At 35.3% G+C, this 24,740-nt stretch overlaps 1 protein-coding gene across 5 annotated transcripts in view; it reads left to right on the plus strand.

The window, feature by feature from the left end:
- Positions 1-24,740, plus strand: part of adcy2a (adenylate cyclase 2a) — a 121,249-nt gene that overhangs the window by 92,891 nt on the left and 3,618 nt on the right. For all 5 annotated transcript variants that reach the window (XM_051865312.1, XM_051865313.1, XM_051865311.1 and 2 more), the window contains 16 exons: positions 1,224-1,372; positions 2,712-2,823; positions 3,045-3,172; positions 5,821-5,979; positions 6,128-6,260; positions 6,479-6,655; positions 8,110-8,153; positions 8,521-8,601; positions 8,711-8,780; positions 8,987-9,084; positions 9,392-9,476; positions 14,209-14,346; positions 15,069-15,188; positions 17,862-18,046; positions 19,737-19,821; positions 24,197-24,355. In XM_051865312.1, coding sequence (XP_051721272.1) covers positions 1,224-1,372; positions 2,712-2,823; positions 3,045-3,172; positions 5,821-5,979; positions 6,128-6,260; positions 6,479-6,655; positions 8,110-8,153; positions 8,521-8,601; positions 8,711-8,780; positions 8,987-9,084; positions 9,392-9,476; positions 14,209-14,346; positions 15,069-15,188; positions 17,862-18,046; positions 19,737-19,821; positions 24,197-24,355 — 1,923 coding nt within the window. The remainder of the gene's footprint in view (positions 1-1,223; positions 1,373-2,711; positions 2,824-3,044; positions 3,173-5,820; positions 5,980-6,127; positions 6,261-6,478; positions 6,656-8,109; positions 8,154-8,520; positions 8,602-8,710; positions 8,781-8,986; positions 9,085-9,391; positions 9,477-14,208; positions 14,347-15,068; positions 15,189-17,861; positions 18,047-19,736; positions 19,822-24,196; positions 24,356-24,740) is intronic.

The raw sequence follows: 24,740 nt of genomic DNA on the forward strand, positions 1-24,740 counted from the left end.
CAGCTGCCAAGCCACTCCCTAGCAACCAAACAGAGTACCCTACCGTTTAGCAAGACCTACATCTCTGCATCAGAACATCGTACAGACATGAGGGTTGGCTCTTTTGACTCATGCTAGCAAACATGACTTCCAACATGATACACATGCTAGCAGTGAATAGCTACATGCTAGTAGTGATTAGCTTAGGGTTAAAACATGGCACAAACAAGTCAAAATGTGTTAGCATCATGCTAGCAGCATGCTAATTGTGTTATCATCATACTAGCAGCATGCTATTCATGTTAGCATCTTGATAAAAACATGCTAGCAACATGGTAATCATGTTAGCATCATGCTAACAACATGCTAATCATGTTATCATCATGCTAGCAGCATGCTAATGGTGTTAGCATCATGCTAGCAATATGTTAATCATGTTAACATTTTGTTAAAAATTCGTTAGCAACACAGTAATAATTGTAGCATCATGCTAGCAACATGCTAATCATGTTAGCATCTTGCTAAAAACATGCTAGCAGCATGGTAATCATGTTAGCATCATGCTAATCAAGAGTGCGGAGTTTTGTCACTGCAAGCACAATTCACATTTTCTTCAGGAAATGTACATTCTAGTTAAAGATACTATTGTATGCAGCAGACGAACATTAACATTCCAAAGTTCCAAAACCTGTTGAGATGCCTCTCTGCTTATTGTACATACACTGAACAATGGTAACCTAAAAATGGTAACATCTAAATGAACTGGTTTGGTTTTATTCAAACCCAAAAATATTATTTAGCATTAATGAATCAACCTAAATACATTAATTTATACCAACAAAACAATTTTTATGGGTTAAATCAGATAAAAATGGCTCTTTAAGGTAACAATTGCACTTTTTATATTAACAAAATCTATTGACCAAAAAGTCTTAACAGGCATCATAAATTATTTACCTTTTGGAATAACCTTCATGTTGGGAACATGCCTACTGCCTTGAAAAGAGGCAGCTTTCCAGGTTTTTGAACAGAGCATACTATAGGCTAAATCATACATCATGCATTTTTATTACTTATTCCTTTTCAGTCCATTTGTTCAGAAGACTGTGAGCAGTCTTTTATGTAATGTAAGCTTTTATATCAGAGTCAAGTTTCTGCTGCACATATTGAAGGGACAAGCCAGACAAGAGTCTATATGAGACATAATTATCTCACTTCCCCGGTGTGGTGTTTTTTTGCTATAGGAACGTCTGTTGCTGTCTCTGCTTCCTGCTCACATTGCCCGAGTGATGAAAGCTGAAATCATACAGAGACTACAGGGGCCGAAGTTTGGTCAGGTGGAAAACACCAACAACTTCCATAATTTATATGTACAACGTCACACCAATGTCAGGTATGTCACCCCATACCACAAAATGAGAATTTCTCACAACAGTCACACTCATGAATTATGATGAAGTACAATAACCCTAATTATGAAGTTGGAGCAATAGACATTATCTGCAGTATTGCTTTGTCCACAGACACATCTACCTAATGTCTTGATAAAACAAATATACGCTGTACATACTGTACAAATAGCTATATTCAATTAAATAAATGTCTTAAAATTAATTACAGTATGTATGCTTGGGCAAAGCCTGGAAACTTATGGGGACATCCTCCCCTTTTCTTTCTCTATGTATAGATAAAATGTTATCCAAATGATTTCAGTCCGCATATATCCGCGGAAACGACTAATTTTTTCTGTATTATGCGGGCCAGACAAGTAATTTGGCAATGTCACTTTATAAAAAAAGACTAAACGTCTGCGCACATACACATTTAAACGCACAAACCTATAGACTAAACACGTAAATGAACGGCAAGAACGCATTAAAAGTCTTCTGTTTTCAGTTAAAAAGGTGTCTTTTAAGCGGCCCCTAAGTTAATAAATAATTAACAATTTTCACAATGGAAGTGATTAAATCAAAAAACTACTTTAGCTCAAAAATAACTTTTTCCTAGAGCTGCTGTAAAGCCAAAACAATCTCTGTCCATTAATTTTCCTATTATCGCTGTGAAACTGCTTTGAAACAATCTGTATTGTGAAAAGTGCTATATAAATGAAGATGATTTGGCTTGACATGCTGTAGTTGTTATTAAAAATTGATGCAGGTTTGAGCTCTTTTGACTGTGCTGAATAATGAGCAGAATAATTTTCATCACTTCTGCTTGTACTGTATGTCATTGAACTTCATTTGCTCCACCTGTCATCTTTTCAAATGGTAGACTTACTTTTCCAATGAAGTAACACGTCCATTCAAGTTCCAATGTTGTACATTACATTTTACAAAAGTCTTTAAAGGACTTTCTTTTGTAACATGACATTTTTGAGTGTCAGAATTCTTGCCGTTTATTTCTTAAGCTTTCATTCCCTGTGCAAAAGCAGTATTAGCAGGACATCTCTTCTATGTTTGTAATGCACTAAAATGAAAAGGTCAGAGATTTTAAAGAATACAAAATAGTTTGTATAGCACAAAGCTTGAGAAACACATTCTGAGTGTCCTGTTCTTGCTGTGGTTCATTCTGACATGGTTTGATGAGAACTTTACCATTAGCTATACTCTTTTGTTCTGGAAAATAAAATAATCCTGAAGTAATTAAACATTTTCAGATGCATATAAATATAAATCTTATGTATCTATGTCATTTTCCACTCCTGTGTCACACAAATGTATATTCTCTTACAGTATTTTGTATGCTGATATTGTTGGATTTACCCGCTTGGCCAGCGATTGCTCACCTGGAGAGCTGGTCCATATGCTGAATGAACTATTTGGCAAATTTGATCAGATTGCCAAGGTAAACTGAATCTGAAAATGAGTCACTCCAGTCCAGTAACTGACATGTACTTTATACTTGTACTTGATACAGATGCTAAGAGCTTTACCATTTCCTTCTGACATGGAAAATAAATTGCTTAATGCAACTCAAACCAAATGTTCCAGATTGATTACCAAAAGTTGCCGTTATCAAGATGTTTTCTGACTGTTGAAGTCCTTGATTGTTTCTGTGTTTTTCAGGAAAATGAATGTATGAGAATCAAAATTCTAGGGGACTGTTATTACTGTGTATCTGGCCTTCCAGAGTCCTTGCCAAATCATGCCAAAAACTGTGTGAAGATGGGACTTGACATGTGTGAAGCTATTAAGTAAGTTCAGCCCCACAAGTCTGCTTTCAGTGGTTCTCAGCTGGTGTTGTTAATATTAATTTAATATTTGATCCAGTACTTTCCAAATCTCACTTCTGCTGTTGTTTATGCATTTTCTAAATTTTGACATATTGTTTGGCCTATGTTCATGGTAATTTTCATACATTTTACATGTTTATTTAGAAATTGTACAAAAACAATTTTGTTTTCTTTGTTTTTTACAATAAATAATTTCTGGTACTTGATGTCTACAGTCTGGGTTTTGGAGCAATTGTGAGTCACTGGTCTACACATATATCAAACTCTACTGTACATTTCCAAAGGGCTTGTTAATCTATTGATTGTTTCTTATAGATCTTAGCTGAAAGATTCTTTGCCTCTGATTAGCTCGAAAACATCTGTCCTAGTTTCATTATTATAAATTCTGCAAATCTGTTCATGCTTTATCTCTGAAAAACAGCACTGTGAACACCTGGCTGTATTGCACATTACCACAGGAGATTACAAAATATATAATTTAAATCATCATTCTGTTTCTATTTACATGTAACTACAATTTGCATAAAATTAAAAGCATTTCATTATACAATAAATAGACTGGGTTTTAAGCAAACTGTGTGCATACTTGCTCTATTACTATGACAGATTTTAGGCAGAGTCAGTCCAGCAGCAAAGCTTCTATTCCAGTTCTATAATCCTCCGCGCAGAGGAGCTGATTGGTCTCGGCCCAGTGCTGCTGTGAAGGACATGATACCTGGCTGTCCTGATAATGAGTCGGAGGCCTCAGAGGTCAGACTGTGGAAAATGACTGGTGCTCAGTCTAGACGAGAGAGCTGTCTTTCTCTTATCTCTACCAGTTCTGCAGAAGCCTAGAAGAATGAAATCTCTCTATTAGTAGTTGCAGGCAAATTGTAGTGGTGGAAAATATGCTGCAAATTCCTGTTAAAGGGGCAAACTGATTGCAAGGAAACTGTGTCACAATCACAGTGTCAATGTATAATCAACTGAGAAAAAAAAATATGCTAAAATAAAATTCTATACTGTATGTTTTGAGAGCTCAATCTAAGACACTGTGTAGTTTTCATCATCTTAAACCAAGTGCTAATAATTATTTTACAGATCAGAACCATTTTAAAGGAATAATTCACAAAAAAAATAAAAAAAAAATAAGAAAGAAAACTCACTTAATATCTTGTGATTGTATAGTTTCATTTCAACAAACTATGATTTGGGACACACTTACTCTAATCTCAAATATTATTTAGTATGGATAATTAATGCGAATTGTGATGCAGCACATCTTCTCAAGTGGTACAATTGCTTCATGTGGGGACAGATTAAAATTTACATTGTTATTCACTGAAATTCTTCTCTTACGACATAGCTCTCAAATCTTTCTTTAGCACATTAAAACCTGTAGTGTGGTGACAATTCCAAAGATATCCGGATGTTTAGAATACGAAGTGCAGATCCATGTACACTCTAACAGCTAATATTGCCCACAACCCATTGCTCGTTGGACAAGGATTCGATTAGAACTGCAAACACAAATAAAAAGTGTTAAAAAAAACTACGAACATGGCGGATGTACGAAGGTTAAGCAGAGAGGTTTATATAAAGGGGTTTGAGTGATTAGTAATCAGTATCTAACCTGACGAAAATATATTTATTCAATGTTATCCACATTATATTTAATCTGCAATAGCATTGTGAACTTTTATAAAGATACGTTTGGTCATTAAAGCTGTAGTCCGTAAGTTTTGCCTCTTTGTCGCCATCTCTGTTTGAAACCTGCAATTGCAGTTATTTGCAGAATTATCATCTTTACGTGGGTTGTGCCTCGGCACGACTCCTCAGCAAGGATGAATCTAATGTTTGCTGTCAGTCACCGCACCGGTGTGGATACTGTACTTCGGAATCACAGATTGTAGTCTTGATGTGTGACCAAAGTAAAAATTTTCACCGGAAAATGTCATCTGAACAAGTAACATGTCTGCCACTTTTGTTCTGACCAACAGAGGGGAAAAAAAGCATTATAAATTGTGCAGATGATTGACAAGGCAGTTTAAACGATGACAGGATACACATAACTAGCAACAGAGCTGTCCGTTAAAGACACAGTTATGACAAAGTAGTATGTCCCAAAGCTTGCCTACTCTCTTGCTACAACCCCAAAGTATGTACTTTTTCTTCACAAAAACATACTTTTAGGGCATTGTATATATAGGTGAAATGGGACACAGCAATGGAATATAGCATAAAATATAGGGACTAATTTTATTGTGCTTTTATGGTGCTTTTTTGGAGCTCGACATCCTCAGCATCCTACTCACATTTGTTGTATGGAAAAAAGCAGCTAGGACATTCTGTTAAACGTCTCTTTTTGTGCTCCATGGAAGAAAGAAAGTCATGGGTTAGGAACAACAGGATGAGTAAATGAGTCATTTTCAACAGGATCATGCTCACCACTTTTGATGCATCTTGTGAATTGGTGTGACAAAAACAACATTCAAAAGGTCATGCCTTTTAAAAGGTCATAGCTATGTCTCTTGTCTAAATGTGTTTCTAATCATGTTAAAGCATAAGGTTAAATCAATGCTCTGATGTGTGATGGGATGTGTTATTTTTTTTCTTCCTTTTCTATATAGGAAAGTGCGAGACGCCACAGGAGTGGACATTAACATGCGAGTGGGCGTTCACTCTGGAAACGTTCTCTGTGGTGTGATTGGCCTCCAGAAATGGCAATATGATGTCTGGTCTCATGATGTGACTTTAGCTAATCACATGGAAGCAGGTGGTGTACCTGGGTAAGCCGGTGTGGGTTTTTTATGTAATTGTATGCTTAATTTATGCTGTTAATCATAACTATAATATGCATTTTTAGTTTGTAGAAGATGTACAATTGTTAAAAATCTGGTGAGAAAACAATAGTAATCGCAAGTTCTTGATGAATAGACGAGTCCACATCACCTCGGTGACCCTTGAGCACTTGAACGGGTCATATAAGGTTGAAGATGGAGATGGCCAGGAACGTGATCCTTATCTAAAAGAGCATGGAGTTGTAACTTACTTAGTGATCAACCCAAAGGTATGAAAAACTCTAAAGAAATGAACAGTTGCTTTTGTTGCAGCTTTTGTTAAAGCTCTCTTTCAAAATTTTATTGCTAATGCTGCTGTCCTCTTACAAACTCTTGTGTCAATACATGTTATGTTGCTAAGTTGTCCAAGGTACTTACTAAATACAATTGAGTAGGTTTAGTGAAGATTGTCTAGACTGTGGTCTGTTTCTGTGGACTGTTTTTCCAGGCAGAGAGGAAGAGTCCTCAACACCACTACAGACCCAGACACACCATATACGGGGCTAAAATGAGAGCTTCAGTGAGGATGACCAGATACCTAGAGTCCTGGGGTGCAGCCAAGCCTTTCGCCAACCTTCACCACCGAGACAGCATGACCAATGAGAACGGAAAAATCAACACCGCTGTGAGTCTCCCTATGAGACACTATGAACATTTTTTTTTTTTTTCAAGGCCTAGATTTTTTAGTGGAGACCTAACATAGTCTTTATCAGTAATTGCTTATTGTACAAAAGAAAATAAAATGTCCTTAAATAATTTTTAAAATGACCACAGACAATTTTGAAAGCAGAAGTTTGATTTACCTTGATTTACCTTTTGATGTTAACATCAAAGACTGTCTGTATAACAAAACTCTACAGTATTTTGGCAACAATTGTTTGTATTAACCATATTATCTAGAAACAGTTTCATTTGCTGCCAAAATACTGTATTTTGATTAGACAGACATCCTTTGATGTTAGGAACATAAGATATTTTACTATTCTAACTATGCACAATTATACAGTTAATTTTATTATTTTCATTTGGCATATTTTTTCTCCATTTTTGGTTCAAGACCCACCAGGTCAGAACCAACATTTTACATGACATTATTTATTTAAATATATATACAATGAATTTCTTAGGGTGCGTTCACACTTAGTTTGGTTTGTTTGGTTAGTTTGGTCCAGACCAAAAAAAAAAAAAAACATTTAGTCCTGGTCCAATTAGCGTTCACATTGGCAATTTTTATCACCGAACCAAATGATACCTAACCTAGAGGCATAGGGGATACATTCACAACCTGATTGGTCAGATTTTATGACGTATTGCCTATTTTGAGACAGAACATACCAAAGATCGAAAACACTGCCGTGTGCTGAGATAAACGTTGTTGTTGTGTGTGTAGCCTGCATATGATGGTATTTTGGGCAGCTGGGAACTCATGAAGAGCTTATAAAATGTGTAAAGGAGTCACAGCGGCGGGAATCCCTCCGTCATACACACAAACGACCTGCTGCGTGGAGATGCGCATCTAATGCCTGTGATGTGCAAACTCGCGACAATGACGAGAAAAACCGATATGCGCGAGGATTCTGTCCTTTTTAGGGTCTCATGTTCCTGTTTTTGGTCTGTTTACATGTCTTTGGTCCGTGTTGCGTTCATATATCATTCGAACCGCAGCAGAGTTCGTTTGGAAGCGGACCGAGACTGCTGAAAAGATGGGTCTCGGTCTGCTTCCAAACGAACTCTGGTGCGGTGCTTGTTTGGTTTGGATGGCAGTGTTCACACGTGTTCAAATGAACCGCACTAACAGAGCAATCGCTCCAGGGTTCGTTTTAATCGAAAAGTGTGAACACACCCTTAAATTCTGGCACAATTGTGGCAGTTATAACTTATTTGCATAATTATTAATTAAATCAAATAAATAAAAATAATAATAATAATAAAAAAAACATAAAATAATAGTGTTGCCCCGTCTAACTAACAACAATGTAAAGCAGTCACTAGAAACTTTTGTTTTTGTGTCTTTTGTTATTTTATTGAGATGTCCCTACTGCTAAGATTACTCACCACCTACTCCTTTCTTATTAATAGGATGTCCCCATGGGCCAGTACCACTTTCAGAGACGTTCAGAAAGGTGATTTAAGTTCTGTATCATTTTCCAACAATCACATTATTTGAGCCTACTAAAAGGCAGTTAGGCTACAGTAGGTAACATATTTGATCTGTTCTAAAACCTAGTGAGCTACCATATACTGTATGTATGACACATGATGCTGCTTTAGAAGCAAGGCAGCATCATTTAGATGCCTACCTACTGGAATAACCTGCATGCATATGAAACCATAAAATGCTACCTTCATAGACATGTTTTGATTTTTGTAATAGATTGTGATAGTATTGAAATATATATAGAATTAATTGAAATGGTAAAGATATTTTATATATATCATTATTTATGAATGCATGAAAAAGAGTCATTAATAAGTCATTGTCCTCTTCAGAACAAAATCACAGAAGAAGCGTTTTGAGGAGGAACTCAATGAGAGGATGATTCGCACTTTCGATGGCATCACTTCTCAAAAGTAGGTCATCTCATATCTCTGCTGTATTTACCCCTGATGTTTAATGTTCCAGTTCTTTGTTAGTTGGATTTATCTATCTATAATTTTTATTTTTTTATTTTTTCCATAGACAATGGCTCAAATCAGAGGACATTCAGAGAATATCCTTGTTTTTCCACAATAAAACATTGGAAAAAGAGGTAAGCATTGATACTTTGCAAGCCTATGTTTACCTGCAGTGTAGTCATCCATAGTTCATCAATAACACTTCAACATATCAATTATTGAAACACAAACCTGTCTGTTTTCACCCACAATGAGATGGAATGAGATGAATCAGTCAACTAAATTAAAAAAGACAGAAGAGTTAGATGCTCTGTGAGAACAGTGTGTCTATTCCCTGCAGTATAGAGCAACGACCCTGCCGGCCTTCAAATATTACATCACCTGTGCCTGCTTGATATTCTTCTGCATTTTCATCGTGCAGATCCTGGTCCTGCCAAAGTATGTTCATTCATCCTCTGCATGTTTCATAGTGCATGGCAAGACAAGAAAATGTCTAAAGAGAAAAGGGTTTAAACAATGCATAAATATAAGTTTGTTTAACAATGAATTCTTCATTTTTGTTGACTTTTGTTTCTTTCTAGTGCAGAAAGCCTTTATTTAAGATTTAATTGTAGTGAATTGGAGCTGTCAGGGTAAATTTGTTGAATTTGAGTTGGAGATGTCAGAGTGAATTTGTGAGCAAGAACACCTGTTCTCACTCTCTTCCGTTTGTGATTTAAGACACCATGTGCTCTGTCAATTTCAGAACTGCAGTATTGGGAATATCATTTGGAATGTCCTTCTTAATTCTGTCTGTGATTCTGCTCATTTGCTTCACTGGCCATTTCTTGGTAAGTGCCAATAGAGTGTTTATTTTGTTAATAATGTCAACATGGTTTTAGCAAGAGTTGGCTCAGTCATTTCACACAAGACAGTTACATTAAGTTAGGTACATAAAATTACAATTTCACATGCTATTCGTTCTTTATTTTAGAAGAAAAACATTTGTCTGCTACTGTTTGGAGCATTCTGTACTATTGTGAAAAAGTAGTACACTTTTCAAAAGAGTATTACAAGAATAATATTTTTTAAAGAATATACTTTAGTGCGAACTGAATGTAATGTTTTTGGACACTCAACACTGCATGTTGTTTACAATTAAAAATGATAATGCATTATAGTTTAAATTTATGTTAAATGTGGTTAGTTAAACTTAAGGGGGCTTATTATTAAGTAGGACTTGTGTACATCATTGGTACATTATATGTACTTTCATAATTACCTCCATTTTTTTTTTTTTTTTTTTTTTTTTTTTTAAATGGTTAATGTGTACTGTTGAATGCACTGACAAGAACGGTAAACTAAAATATACTTCAGTGTCATTTCTATGTCATTGTATGTGATGTATTTAAATGTTTGTAATTACACATTTGTAATGATGAAGCTGCAATTTAATTTACTACACATCGTTTGAATTTTAGCGTTTGCAATTCCATTTCCGATTCTGCTTATTGATTCCAGTTCTTATCGATTCCCAGTTTCGATTCCAATATGGTTAAAAAATGAAGTCAAACATTTAGATATCAAACATAGTTATTCTGTCACAAAATCAGCAGCCTAAAGAACAACTAATAAACTAGACTAATATAAATTTCAAACATTATTAAATATAAGTATACAGTCAGTAATACAACTGAACAAATTTCAGTAATTGAAATCAAATGTAACATTTATAAATAAAATATAGATTAAACCTTATTAAAGTTACAAAAGTTATTCAGTCAAGTTATTTTCTTTTTCTTTTCTTTTTTTCTTTTATTAATAGTAATGACACAGACAACAGCAGGTTTATTAGCCTGCTGTCACTTTAAGACCTAATGCACGTATCCAATATACTGTTACACATGCGTTTTCTTTCTCAACTGTGTACGTTCACTTAAAGCCCAAAGTGTACACGTACGCGAGGGTCAGCGTACAGTGCACGTGACGCGAATTTCTTCATCAAAAGAGTATGCATGTACTGTACATGCACCGGCAGATTTTTGTAACTGCACATACTTTGTACATGCAGGTCGCACATGTGCATTTAATTTTTTTTGCAGTAATTAGTTTATCCACGTGGCAACTGTGCCCTGGGGGCGTCAATTCACAAGGTAGTCAAAGAGAGCCTGCATAAACAGAACAGACCGTAACGCATGCAAGCTACAGTGACAATGGAGGCCTATATAGATGACAGATTGTGCAAAGAGGTTAGAAAGTACCCACATTTGTACAACTTTAGCATGAAAGAATACAAAGGTATTTACATGGGTTGTAACTCGTGGCGAGAGATCGCTCAAAACTGTGCATGCGTCGAACACCTGTGTACGTGTACGAGTCAAGTGAAATATACTTTGAGAGGCTGTATACTCAGTGCTTAGGACATAACAGACTGTGTTTATGAGGATATTTGGTAACACTTTACAACACTTTTCATTAGTTAACATTAGTTAACTACTTCAGTTAACATGAAGTAACAATGAACAATACTTCTACAGCATTTACTAATCTTAATGTTAATTTAATGTACATTTACTAATACATTATTAAAATCAAATGTTGTATTTGTTAACATTGGTTAATGCACTGTGAACTAACATGAACAAACAATGAACAGCTGGATTTTTATTAACTAACATTAATAAAGATGAATAAATACTGTAAAAAAATGTATTGCTCACTAGTTCATGTTAGTTAATACATTACCTAACATTAACAAATGAGACCTTATTGTAAAGTGTTACTGGATATTTTAACATAATTTGTGTGTATTTGTCCATTTAAGCGCAAGAAGACTCGAAAGAGAACTCAATTCAGTATTCATGCACTAAATGAGAGGTGACTTTCTGTGCGCATGCTCTGGATGCGCCTAGAACAGAAAACAGCGTGAGTGCCGAATTGAGTTCTCTTTCGCGTCTTACACACACACAGGAATCAATTATCGAAATCGAAATGTTAATTTTATAACAATTATCCGATTCCTGACCTTAAGTATCTGACTAATTGGAATCGATGTTCGATTCCCAACCCTACATATAGCCTATATACACTATATGCTTCCTAACTCTTCCATCCAGATAATAGTATTCTCTGTTTTTACTGTTATTTTTATTTCTTATGCGTTCCATTTTTATTCTTATGTATTTGGTTCTTCTTTATGTAAAGCACTTTGAATTACCATTGTGTATGAAATGTGCTATACAAATAAAATTGCCTTGCCTTGCCTATATTGCCAAAAGTATTGGGACACCCCTCCAAATCATTGAATTCAGGTGTTCCAGTCACTGGCCACAGGTGTATAAAATCAAGCACCTAGGAATGCAGACTGCTTCTATAAACATTTGTGAAAGAATGGGTCGCTCTCAGGAGCTCAGTGAATTCAAGGATTGTACCGTGATAGGTTGCCACCTGTGCAAGTCCATTGGTGAAATTTTCTCACTACTAAATATTCCACGGTCAACTGTTAGTGGTATCATAACAAAGTGGAAGCAATTGGGAACAACAGCAACTCAGCCACGAAGTGGTAGACCACGTAAAATCACAGAGCGGGGTCAGCGCATGCTGAGGCGCACAGTGCGCGGAAGTTGCCAACTTTCTGCAGAGTCAATAGCTACAGACCTCCAAACTTCGTTTGGCCTTCAGATTAGCTCAAGAACAGTGCATAGAGAGCTTCATGGAATGGGTTTCTTTGGCCGAGCAGCTGCATCCAAGCCTTACATCACCAAGTGCAATGCAAAGCATCGGATGCAATGGTGTAAAGCACGCCGCCACTGGACTCTAGAGTAGTGGAGACGTGTTCTCTGGAGTGACGAATCATGCTTCTCTGTCTGGCAATCCGATGGACGAGTCTGGGTTTGGCGGTACTTGCCTGACTGCATTGTGCCAAGTATAAAGTTTGGTGGAGGGGGGATTATGGTGTGGGGGTTGTTTTTCAGGGGTTGGGCTTGGCCCCTTAGTTCCAGTGAATTAGAGCGGAGTCTGCGAGCCAGGCCTTCTCATCCAACATCAGTGCCTGACCTCACAAATGCGCTTCTAGAAGAATGGTCAAAAATTCCCATAAACACACTCCTAAACGTTGTGGAAAGCCTTCCCAGAAGAGTTGAAGCTGTTATAGCTGCAAAGGGTGGCCAACTCCATATTAAACCCTACGGATTAAGAATGGGATGTCATTAAAGTTCATGTGCACGTAAAGGCAGGCGTCCCAAAACTTTTGGCAATATAGTGTATTTACTAACTTTAAATGTTTTTTTTTTTAATTAAAAAAAAAAAAAAAAAAAAAAAAAATATATATATATATATATATATATATATATAATAAAAAAAAACAGTTAAAATTATATTCAAATACTTTACATATGCTTTAGTCAACACATCAAGATAAGTGTTTCTTTCTTTAAAGTGGCAAATTATTAATATAGGATTTAAAATGTATTAATACAGGATTTAAAATGTAGTTTAAAGTAAGATACTATAAAAAAGAGCACATAAGTGTGTTAAGAAAGATGAAATGAAAGTGTTATGAAAGTGTACTCTCTTTAAGAACACTTAAATGTCCTTTTATTTAATAAGCAATTAAACAATCAGTTTAATTAAGCATACTTCTTTTTCATAAGGATAGAGCAGTGGTTCTGGCTTTGCCCAGATTTTACTTTGGATGACCTAGCATAGTTTAAACGCGTTTAATGGAATTTGGATTTTATTTTCTTTTGACAACCGTTAACATGAAGAAAAGAAAAGATGGGTGATGCATTTTCTCCTCCCTTTTAAAACTTGGCAATGCTATTTATTTTACAATCCTAACTTTGCACATTTGTATGATTAAGTGATTATACAAGTGATACACACTATCCAGGATAACAAATCTGCGACCCATTTTTCAGTCACAACCAGTTGAGAACACCTGGTGCAGAACACAAATAGTTGTCATTGCTATATTCCTTATCTGTTGGAGTGCAAGCACTCAATGAAAGAATCTAGACACAATATATCATGCTTTATATATTAGACAGAGAGATAATCCTGCATTAAAAATCTAATTGTCTTGGTTCTTACATTATATAGCAGTAACAACATACAACAGAGTTTAGAGCTTTACAGGTTGGTGCTGAGGTCATGTTCATTGTGTACATTTTGGAAGGTCTTATGCTTATTTAATACTGTGATAGTTATTGTGACTCAGCTCCTGTAGCTTGAGTAGGTTGAAAGCTTCAACTGCAGAATTTCCCAAATGTACAAGAAAAAAAATGCATGAACTGATGTGAATCATGTGTTTATTCTCCACCATGACCTTGTGATAACCTTGCGTCAGATGAGGATGAGTTATACAGATTTCCTAAGGCATACCACAATAATACAATTCATGCACCACATAATTTAGTACTGCACCAATGTAATATATGTACTATTGTATATTTAAATAATTGTATATAATAAATTATACTGAAAAATTAGTTTAGACTTTTTCTAATCATCTTTTGAATTCTTTGAATAAAAGATTTGACTTATTTTATCTGTATTATTTACATTTGTGTTGACCAACACTAGCATTGCAATAAGACTGCCTCCGCATCTTGGCTCTGGATCCTTAGATCCTCCGGAATCATCGCCAACAAGCCCTGGCCACGCATCACCCTCACCATGGCGACCACAGCCCTCATCCTGATCATGGCTGTCTTCAATATGGTATGTCAACCACAATGATACAGGAAATTTCATATGAATACTTCTGTGCTTATGGTCATACAAATAAGACACTGAGAAGCTTCCTAATTGGATCACACACATTACATTAGGGGCATTGACCACAGGAGTCTGACATGCGTTATTGCGGAGTTTCTTGGCAGAGATCTGTGTCCATCTGCGTTCTGACTGTAGAGAGCAGTTTGGCCTCCAGTTTTGGCCATTCCATTTGTGGCATATGTCACTGTTTGTAAACAAACATGAAACAAATTTGTCAGTGTTAATCTTGTATTTTTCTGTCATACAGGTGGGTAAAAAAAAAAAAAAAAAGTCTTATTTTTGTAATAAACTTTATGATTTGCCCTATACAGATACACCTTTCAAAAAAACTAATAACATTTTATTACATCTGAATCAGTTGATTTAATACATAATCAGTTGATTTAATACTAATTAGGAGCAAATAGAGTCACAAATCACAACCAAAATTGTGAACATTGCTGACTAATGTATATATAAAATATATATTTGTAGTTTGTTTGCCATTGGGATTCTACAATCTTAAGATTTTTCTTTTCCCTATGATATACAGTAATTGAAATGAACAGCAGGTTGCTTTGATGTTGCTTAAATGTGATAACATTTAACATATTGAATTTGAATGTGTTTGTTGTGCATTTCTTCAAAACAAAAAGCATGCATAATATTTCAATAATTTCTTGCAGTTCTTTGTAGAAGACAACCTAACTTCCACAGATGCTGTTTATAATACATCAAATGAGACACTTCTTCAGCCTGATGGGCATCGCCTATCTTACCTGGACAAGAACACATTCTACCTTCCTGTGAGTTGACTATAGTGCTGTGTCTTTGTTAGCATCTTAAATAAAATAAAACCGCTTTGTCAAGCTCTTCTGATGGACCTCCAAACTGTTAGTTTAAAATAATTTTTGTTACTTGCTCAGTTTACTTAAAATGATTTAATACAATACAGCTCTTGACATGATGACTTAATTTAGTTTGTGGATGCTTTGCATGGAGGGTAAATGTGGAAACTTAAGTGTGGTTTTATGTGTTTTGAGCAAGATGAGAAAAGCAAGACTTGTTTCATTAGAATTTTTGTTATGTTTAGCTTTGAGGGTTACCATTGTGGTGAAGACTGGAGCTTGTGCTTAATTTGAGAATGAGTATATTAGGTAGTACGTAAGATTTTTTTTTTTTTTTCTTCTCTCCACCAATATACTATACAGCTAAGGCCAAAAGTATTGTCAGTGCTGCTTCAGTATTTGTAGATTATTTTTTCACGTTTCTATGCGATACTGGAAAACAATGATAAATATTTCATAAGTTTTAAAGACTTTTATTGACAAAAGCATTCAATATATGCAAAGATATGCAATATATGCAAGTCTTCTTCTTCATAACCTCTGCAGTTCACTCTGGCATGCTGTATATCAGCTTCTGTGCCAAAGCCTGACTGATGGTGATCTATGCTTGCCTTATTAGTGCTCAGAGTTGGTCACAATTTGTGGACTTCTGCTTGTCCACTCGCCTTTTGAGAATCGATCACAGGTTCTCTATACACTCTAAAAAATGCTGGGTTGTTTCAATCATTTTGGGGTCAAATATGGACAAACCCAACCGTTGGGTTTAAAAAGTTAATTTAAAAATGTAAACCAAATGTTGGGTTTGTCCATATTTGACCCAAACATGGGTTGAAACAACCCAGCATTTTTTAGAGTGTAGGATTAAAGTTGGGGTATGTATTTTTTCAACAACGCTGTTGGACATTGTTGATATTTGAAATCAACCCAAACAAACCCACCACTCTCTTCATTGCTCCACCTCCAAAACTCGAACCCCAGCCCGTCTGCTGCTGGCATGTGAGGCGAGTGCACTGACAATGACACTAAACACTGCATTCTCTAGTGGTCGTCAGTGTGCAGTGGTTTACCTGCACAACTCTCACTATCTGGCCAAGCAATGCGAGAGTGGATGTCTGTTTATCACAGCTGACATGCTACAAAATGCTTCACGAAAAATAAAGCGCAGGTGATGAACGAAGGACAAGAAAGCACACAAAAATGAGCGTACAGTACACACGAGTAAATACAAAGTGTTCGTTGTTAGTCGCCAACAGCACAGCAGCTCCAGACAATCTGGAAAGCTTTTCTAATATTAACGCGGTTCCTAAAGCGCTTGCCCAGTCAAAACCCTTCATTTCAGTGATATTCTTTTGAGCTCTTTTGTATTGTGTCTCATCATCTGTCTTTCTGCGTTTTTTTTTTTTTTCCCCTTGCTCATTCTGTCTTCTCGACCGTCATACACCCCTAATGCTGATTGTTTACACGTTTGTTGTTGGTGTCGGCCCGACTAACTTCCAAACAGTGTAGTTGAAAAAATACATACCCCACCTCCAGGGAGATCCAGGGAGTTGCCTGGCCACGGATCCAAAGTTTCAATGTAATGATCTCCGAGCCACTTCATTATCAAACTTGCCCTGTGACATGGTGCTTTATTATGCTGGAAAATGTATGGATTTTCACCAAATTGCACCTGGATCGTTGGGAGACACATGGATGGTCTCAGGATGTTTCACTGTTAGCACGACACAGGACTCGGGTAGCGTTCACCTTTTCTTCTCTAGACAATCAGTTTTCCAGAAGTCCCAAACAGTCACCTTTTTGCAATTATTTAAAATGCATATGATCACTCTGCACAATAATCTAGTACTGAAGCAGCAAACTTTGCTAAACACAACATTTATATCACTGCCAATACTTTTGGCCATGACTGTACATAACACACATACAATAACATGCATTATGTAATAGCTAGTAGTTAACTGCAAGGTTTCATTTGAGTTACTTTGACATGTCCAATTTTAGTGTAGTTTACTCAGTCCAGTTTTTGCTAAACAAGGTAGTTTACATTTTAATTTGAAGAAAACCTATTTCCAACATGTGTAATTACTGTCAACAAATTCATTTCAGCCAAAGAGTTATTTTTTAAGCACATACTCAATGCATATCTATGTTTTTCCTATGTCATGGAAAACTATTCAGTGTGAATGTCATTTTGCTTGTTGTTATAGGATTAATGCAACTTAACACAGTTTTTCAAATATGGATTTAATTACCTAATTACACAATACTGAAATCGTTCTAATATGGCTTCTCTCTCTCTTTTTTAAATTTTGTTTCATACATTTTGGAAATAAGTTTTCACTGGTACTAACACACTGCAGTTAAAATCTGGCAGATTTTGTGCAAAAGCAGTTCAGCCTGAAAAACAGGCCTTAGGCAAAAGGATTCAAAGTATTCCATAAGTGTTTACTATTTATTAAAATGCAAAGCTTTTTTGTAGATCGGTAGCCAACTGGTTATGTTTTTGATTTAAATATAGTTTAATAAGAACATAATTGTTTTGTTGTTGTTGTTTTTTTTATTTTTTTTTATTTATTTTTTTTTTACAATAACAACACAATGTTTATGATTTCTGTGTTTTTCTGCCATTAGTATTTTATCTACAGTTGCATTCTGGGTCTGATCTCCTGCTCAGTGTTTCTGAGGATCAACTATGAGCTGAAGATGCTCATCATGCTGACAGCCGTGGTGCTCTACAACATCATCATACTTCAAACACATGCATCCCTGCTGGACGAGTACAGCAAGTTCCTCTACAAAACAGAAATCCAGGAAAGGTGAGAGCTTGTTAAATACACTTGTTATATGTATTAATGGGGTTCTTTCAGGTCTAGCCTTTTTTTAGGTCAGTCAAGTTCTTCCACACCAGACTCCAGAAACCATTTGTTTAGGATTTCGCTTTGTGCACAGGGGCATTGTCATGCTGAAACAGAAAACGTCTATCCTCAAACTGTTAGAAGTACGCAGTTACACAGTTATTTGCTCAAAAATTAGCTTTTCGGGCAGTAGATACCTTGGCCTTATGTCAGCTTTAAAGCACCCTGAGATGGCAGAGAAACCACGCCTTGAAATGGGCTAATGGTGCAATACTGTGGTCATTTGCCAAATTCAAGGCAGGTCCATAAAGCCAAGTTCAAAAGGTCCAGTATACTTATAATATCACAGCCTTATGTCTGCTTTAATGCATCCTCTGTGACGGCCGAGAAACCGCACTTTGAAATGTACTGATTGTGTAATATGGTTCTGTGAATTGAGCGTTGATTTTGGATTTCGTTTGAGCAGTTCGTGGAGTACGAGGCAGAATCCAGCTCTTTATTCATTTGTCATTTACTGAAGCACCTTTATAACGAGACGCTTTGTCCATATATAGCACTGCTCCCAATAAGCGCTATTAGAATTGAATAAAGAAACTCAGCATTTCTCTGCCATCTGCTAGGATAACATTAAATCCGACAAAGTGGTTTAACAAAAGATGCTTTGATCCTGTGAAATACGAAATAAAATAAATATTAACATATTTTATAGTTCCAGTATTTTTTAAGATTTAGGCCTACTGCCCTAATGAAATCCAAAATTTGAGCACTTTTCACTATACCAGTCGTTTTTTTATGAACCATTAAACTGAGCATATAGGACAGTGCACACTGAGCCACCTATTGTGCCATCAGCCCATTTCACAGCACAGTTTCTCGGCCTCCACAGAGTTAAATTTGTTCAAGACGACATAAGGCCTTGAAATATGATGTACTTCTCCAACGAAAGCCAAAATTTGAGCACCTTTTACTGTGTCAATCTGTTTTTATGGACCCTTGAACTTCGCAAATGCTCAGAGCCCTATTGAGCCATTAGGGGCCCATTAGGTAGAAGGAAGTGTCCAGACACAGTACTTTTGGCCATGTAATGTAGAATGTATGTTGCATACCATAGTAATTGTACCAACATGAAATTTGGCATATTGAGTAACTTACAATTTAAGGTAAAGATTTTATATAGCCAGTATATAAAAATCTGTTTTATATGTGGTTTTTTTTTATTTATTTTTTTTTTTTTTTATGTAAGTTAATGTTGTCACTAGTTAAATCTGATCTAATATGGTAATCATAGGTAACCATGTGTACCTCAAACCATCAGAATTTTTAGTGTAAAGCAATTCATACAATTATCTAAAAACTCTTGATGTTTAGGTTCTTTGTCCCAAAACTAGCCTGACAAAATGGATTTGCTTCACGCACAACAGTTTTTTGAGGATTATAGATTTTGTTCTAGAAATCAGAGATGGATGTTGAAAAAAAATCACTGTGAACCAGCACAGACACTTCCTGTTAATTGACAGCTGGGGTGGACATGGTCTGCTGGCCATCCTGGGCTACAGATAACATGATTTGTTACAAAAAATAAAAAAATAAAAAAACAGTGGTGCTGACAAGCCTTATGTCTCTCTGTCTCTCTTTCTCTCATCAAAACAAGGCCAGGAGTTCTGAAAGACTTGAAAACAATGGGCTCTGTGTCTCTCTTTATATTCTTCGTCACCCTGCTTGTTCTAGCTAGACAGGTGAGTGTTCGTTTTATAAGACAAATCATTCATGGATTACAACAGCTGGTAAAATAGGGATCATTATGTTAAACATTTATTTGCATATTGAATGTATGTACATGTGCTATATTTTTAAATGCACTTTCCAGGGTTGAGCCACAATTCAGAATTGAAGAACTTGCTTCCTTTTTCACAGAAAATAAGGTGTCCAATTTGAGGGAATGTACAATTCACAGTTAATACTTTAAAACAACAGCAATTATACTGTTTATCGTGATATTCCGTATGTTGATGAAATGTAATGACATATTCTTATAGCAGTTATGAATTTCTTTGAATTCCATTTCAATTCTACTTTCCAATTTAGCACATTTACGTTTGAATTATAATTCTACATCCTATTTCCTTCCTCAAATCCAATCCATTGCAAGTCTGGAATATAAAAGTATAAACAAAGAATGAAATGCTACATTCGGCTGAGGAAGGCAGACAAACTGGGCAAAGATATCTGTTTTTTGCCATAGTTTCTAAAGGATTTTAGCCAAGAGAGACAATGCAGTAAAACAAATTTACTACAGGTAATTAGTGTTATTAAGAACACTGCAAAATGATATGCAAAAGTTATTATTGATAATACCCAGAATGAACATTCTTTTGCCAAGTAATGCAGGTAAGTTATAATAATGTAATAACTATTATAAAATAATTTATAAATTGCAATAATATAAAAGGTTCGGCCATGGGTTTATCAGATGTTTTCATCTGTAACTTTAAATATGGCTCATACAATGCGATTTTAGAGTCATAATTATTCATTTCATAAAATATTATACTAGTATAGTCTTTTAAATTTATATTTATATAAACAATTTTTGTAAAGCAAAATTTTCATTTTTAGTTAATTCATACAGAAATAACGATAACAATGTATAAAACACTGCTTCATGATTCCTTGCTGCTGCTAGAGACTGATGATATTAGTAGGAGGGACATTGTCATACTAGTAAATATTTTATTTACTAGCTATTTAATATTTTTTATTAAATGTATCACAATTTATCACACAGAACTCCGACACTGATTTCATTGGTGTTTCAGTACATGTAGTTCATTAGTATTACTTAGTTTTTAATAATGCAAATACACAGCACTCAGCAACATGAACACTGTAATATACAGCGTGACCAAACATATAGTGAAAACTTGTTAGTTACATTTTTTGTTTGGGTGGTGGTGTGATAGTAAAAACAGAAGATGGACAGATTGATATTCAGGGCCACTCTCCTCAGGGTGTTTGTCGAACCTCTCTCATTCATGTAATTTCAGACAAGCGTGTTGATTTAATCCACTTCTTTATTAGTTTGTTTATTACCTTCTTGTGGCTTATGTTACAAAGCGATCACAGATCCCACTCTGTTTATTAAAGGAACAGGAGTGCAGTTTTCTATACCTATTTGCAATAAATTTTAAGAACCCTTGGGGTTGAATTGTGATGCTCTTAAACCAGACAAATAAATGTAACTATAATTTATGTGTAGTTTTATTTATAGTTTATATAATATGTGGTCACTGTATGAAGCTTGTTCTCCTTGTTGATCAGTGTTTTTAGACAGTAACATTTTGCAGGAAAACATACCCTTTGTTTACATATACAGGTTTTAAATAACACATAAGCAATGATACATTTGTCTTAGTAAACATTCATAGTGCAGGTTGGAAAAAAATTATTTGAGTCCTTGCCTAATGACTAGTATGAATAGTGTGTTAGATAAACTCAGGTTTGCACGATTGGTTACTGGATTGACATGAAACATGGAAAGTGGAAGACAGTAATAATGGTATAATTTCTAACTTAATTTATAGTTTATATCCATTATTATTAGAAGTAATCCTCCAAGAAATGAAAGCCAATGAAGACTAGGTACAAAAATATAATTCAAATTAGTGACTAATTACAAGAACATATACAGTAGTGGCAAAAGGCAAACTCCAGTATATAATTAAATATGGATTTGATTGTATTATGCAAATATTAAAATACAATGTAATCAGTTATTAATATTTTTATTTAAGGGAGACCTTGTTTTTGATTACAGCAGCCATTCTCCTAGGTATTAACTCACTAAACTTTGTGCATGTGTTATGCTTAACTTCTTTCCAATCCTCCTGAAGTTCTTCCCAAAGTTAAGCTTCATTGGAAGATCTGCATGACTTATCACAATTCAGGTTTATAATTTCCCAAAGGTTTTCAAGGTCAGGTGACTGACACTTGCTCTCCAAACAGATCCTTCATACTTGGCTACATTGTATTTAGCAGAATTCCCAAGTATTAGTCCATTTTCAAAGTGCCAGCAACTTTTGCATTTGGTATTAAAACACTCCAGACATCCCCTACAAACATACCTGACACCAAATCTTTACTTGTCGGACTGAAGAACATAGCTCCAATGTTCCACACCCCAGTCCTTATTTTCTTTGGCAAATGCAAGTTGTATTTTGTAGTAGATAAAACTAATACATGGTTTCTTTACTGGTACACAACCTCTCAAACCAACCTCTTGTAGCTGTTGGATTACAGTCCAAGATGAAATTGGACGTTGGAGGTCTCGTGTAGGAGTTTAGAAGCTGTTTTGAGGATGTGATTTTCATCTTCCTGTCAAAATGCTTACTAGTCTTCCTTGACCAGCCTCAACACATTACTATATGCATGGTAGTGGTGTCACTGCTTTAAAATAATTCTGTGGACACTGTGACTATTCACATCCTGCACTTGAGCAACATCTAAAACCGACTGACCAGATTTAGCCATTTCAACAATATCTTACAGCTCCTTCCTTCTGGCCATTTTCATTTAAACCCACAAAATAACATCTAATAATATAGCTAATACTTCCCACATAGTCATTTATTGAATTATATGCTGAGAATAATGAATGCAAGACTAGTATGACCACTTGGCCAAAAATGGCGACAATTCGCTATGTCTCATTTGAAATTGAAACGTAGAACGCATAGTTTTACACTCCAGGCACTTCACAACATGCATACAAAATATGTAACAAATATTCAATATAAAGTTTGAATAAAGTTTTTTATTTAATATAAAATTTGAATAAAGAATTTTCTTAGGTTGGACATCACTTTTTGCCACTACTGTATCATGTGCAACAAATAAGAAAGGGAGGAAGGAAGGAGGAAGGCCTGATCTTCCAGAATTGTGGATAGGATCCAGAAAGGGAGTTCTGACCTTGTTGCCGGTCACAGATAGAGGTCAAGAAGTATACTATATTGATGAGAATGCAATTGACAGTGTAATCTGATTAATGATGAAGGAACACATCATATATATAGTTTATATATAATGTTTACCATGTATGACATTTGATTTTGAAGATGTATTGCAAACATTTGGAGGTTGTTGCTGCCAAGAAAGGTATTAAATCTAAGGATTCAAATACTTTTCCCACCATGCACTGTGAAGGACAGGAAAACATAAAATTGTTTGTTTGTTATTTATCTATAGTTGTGATAATTTTATGATCAATTTATCCAGAAATTGAGGTAAATCCAGTATATCTAATTTTCCTGCAACAGTTTATTTCTTTCTTTTCCACAAGTTCACTGCCTCCAGGTTTAGAATAAAGTGTCATATTACATGTACTATGAAAGAAAATTATTTTTTAAAAAGGTACTAGGTTTTTATATGGGTTTGTCATCTGGTCATTTGTTTTGCTTATTACCATGATTTTTCTCATCATTATGATTTTTTTTTTTTTTTAATTGAAATTGATTCATGGACATTCAATTGTAAAATACAAATGACAGTAAAGACATTTATAATGTTACAAATGATTTCTGTTTCTGTTCTTTGAACTTTCTGTTCAAAGAATCTAGAAAACAGACGAGTGCTGTTTCCACACTTTATTATGCAGCACAACCATTTTTAACTGGGATAATAATAAGAGGGTTTCTTCAGCACAACATTTCTTGAGGATAATGTGACACTGAAGACTGGAGTAATAGCAGCTGAAAATGGAGCTTTGTCTTTACAGAAAAATAACATTGAGATATACTACAATAGAAAACAGGTCCTTTAAAATGTTAATAATATTTCACAATATTACTCTTTTTGACTGTATTTTTGATCAAACAAACCCAGCCTTGGTGAATATAAGAATATTCTTCCAAAAAACAAAGAAACAAAATGCACAGTTGATGAGATTGATGGGGCCAGCTCATGTTTCAAAAGCATCATTGCGTATATGTATTTATGTAAATGTTGTGTGTTGAGAATAAAGTTTTCTTTTAAAAATATAGATGCTCTGTGTGGTGTTTGTAACTGAAATAGCGCTGTGACCTCCAGTCTCTTTACCTCTGTGTCCTCTTGTAACAGAATGAATATTACTGTAGGTTGGATTTCCTTTGGAAGAACAAATTCAAGAAGGAATGTGAGGAGATAGAGACCATGGAGAATCTCAATCGCGTTCTGCTGGAGAATGTTCTGCCAGCCCATGTAGCAGAGCACTTCCTGGCCAGGAACTGGAAGAATGAGGTGAGAATGTAGATGGAAAGAGCAATTTAAGATTTGGCTGTACTGCAATTTGTATACTGTTTGTCTTAGGAGGTATGCATCCAGATTCATAACATATTGAAAATAGTCTGAGATTCTGTACTTCAAAGGTACCACAATACTATGGTACATCAGGAAAACATAGGACTTCTTACACTGCAAAGTTGTAATATGTCCTTTATACATCATGCTTAAAAGTACATACTTGACCAGCGTAAAAAAACTTGTGATACGATTAAAAGCACATCCAACTATAACTTGAATTTAGATGCATAGTACTTGACAACTGCCAGGAGTTGTTTTCTTCTAATGCTTTGAAGGAAAATAGGTTGAGATTACACTTTTTAAATAATGTTTTCTTTTTGTT

The sequence above is a fragment of the Ctenopharyngodon idella genome, chromosome 16 (assembly GCF_019924925.1).
Source record: "Ctenopharyngodon idella isolate HZGC_01 chromosome 16, HZGC01, whole genome shotgun sequence".
NCBI lineage: Eukaryota > Metazoa > Chordata > Actinopteri > Cypriniformes > Xenocyprididae > Ctenopharyngodon > Ctenopharyngodon idella.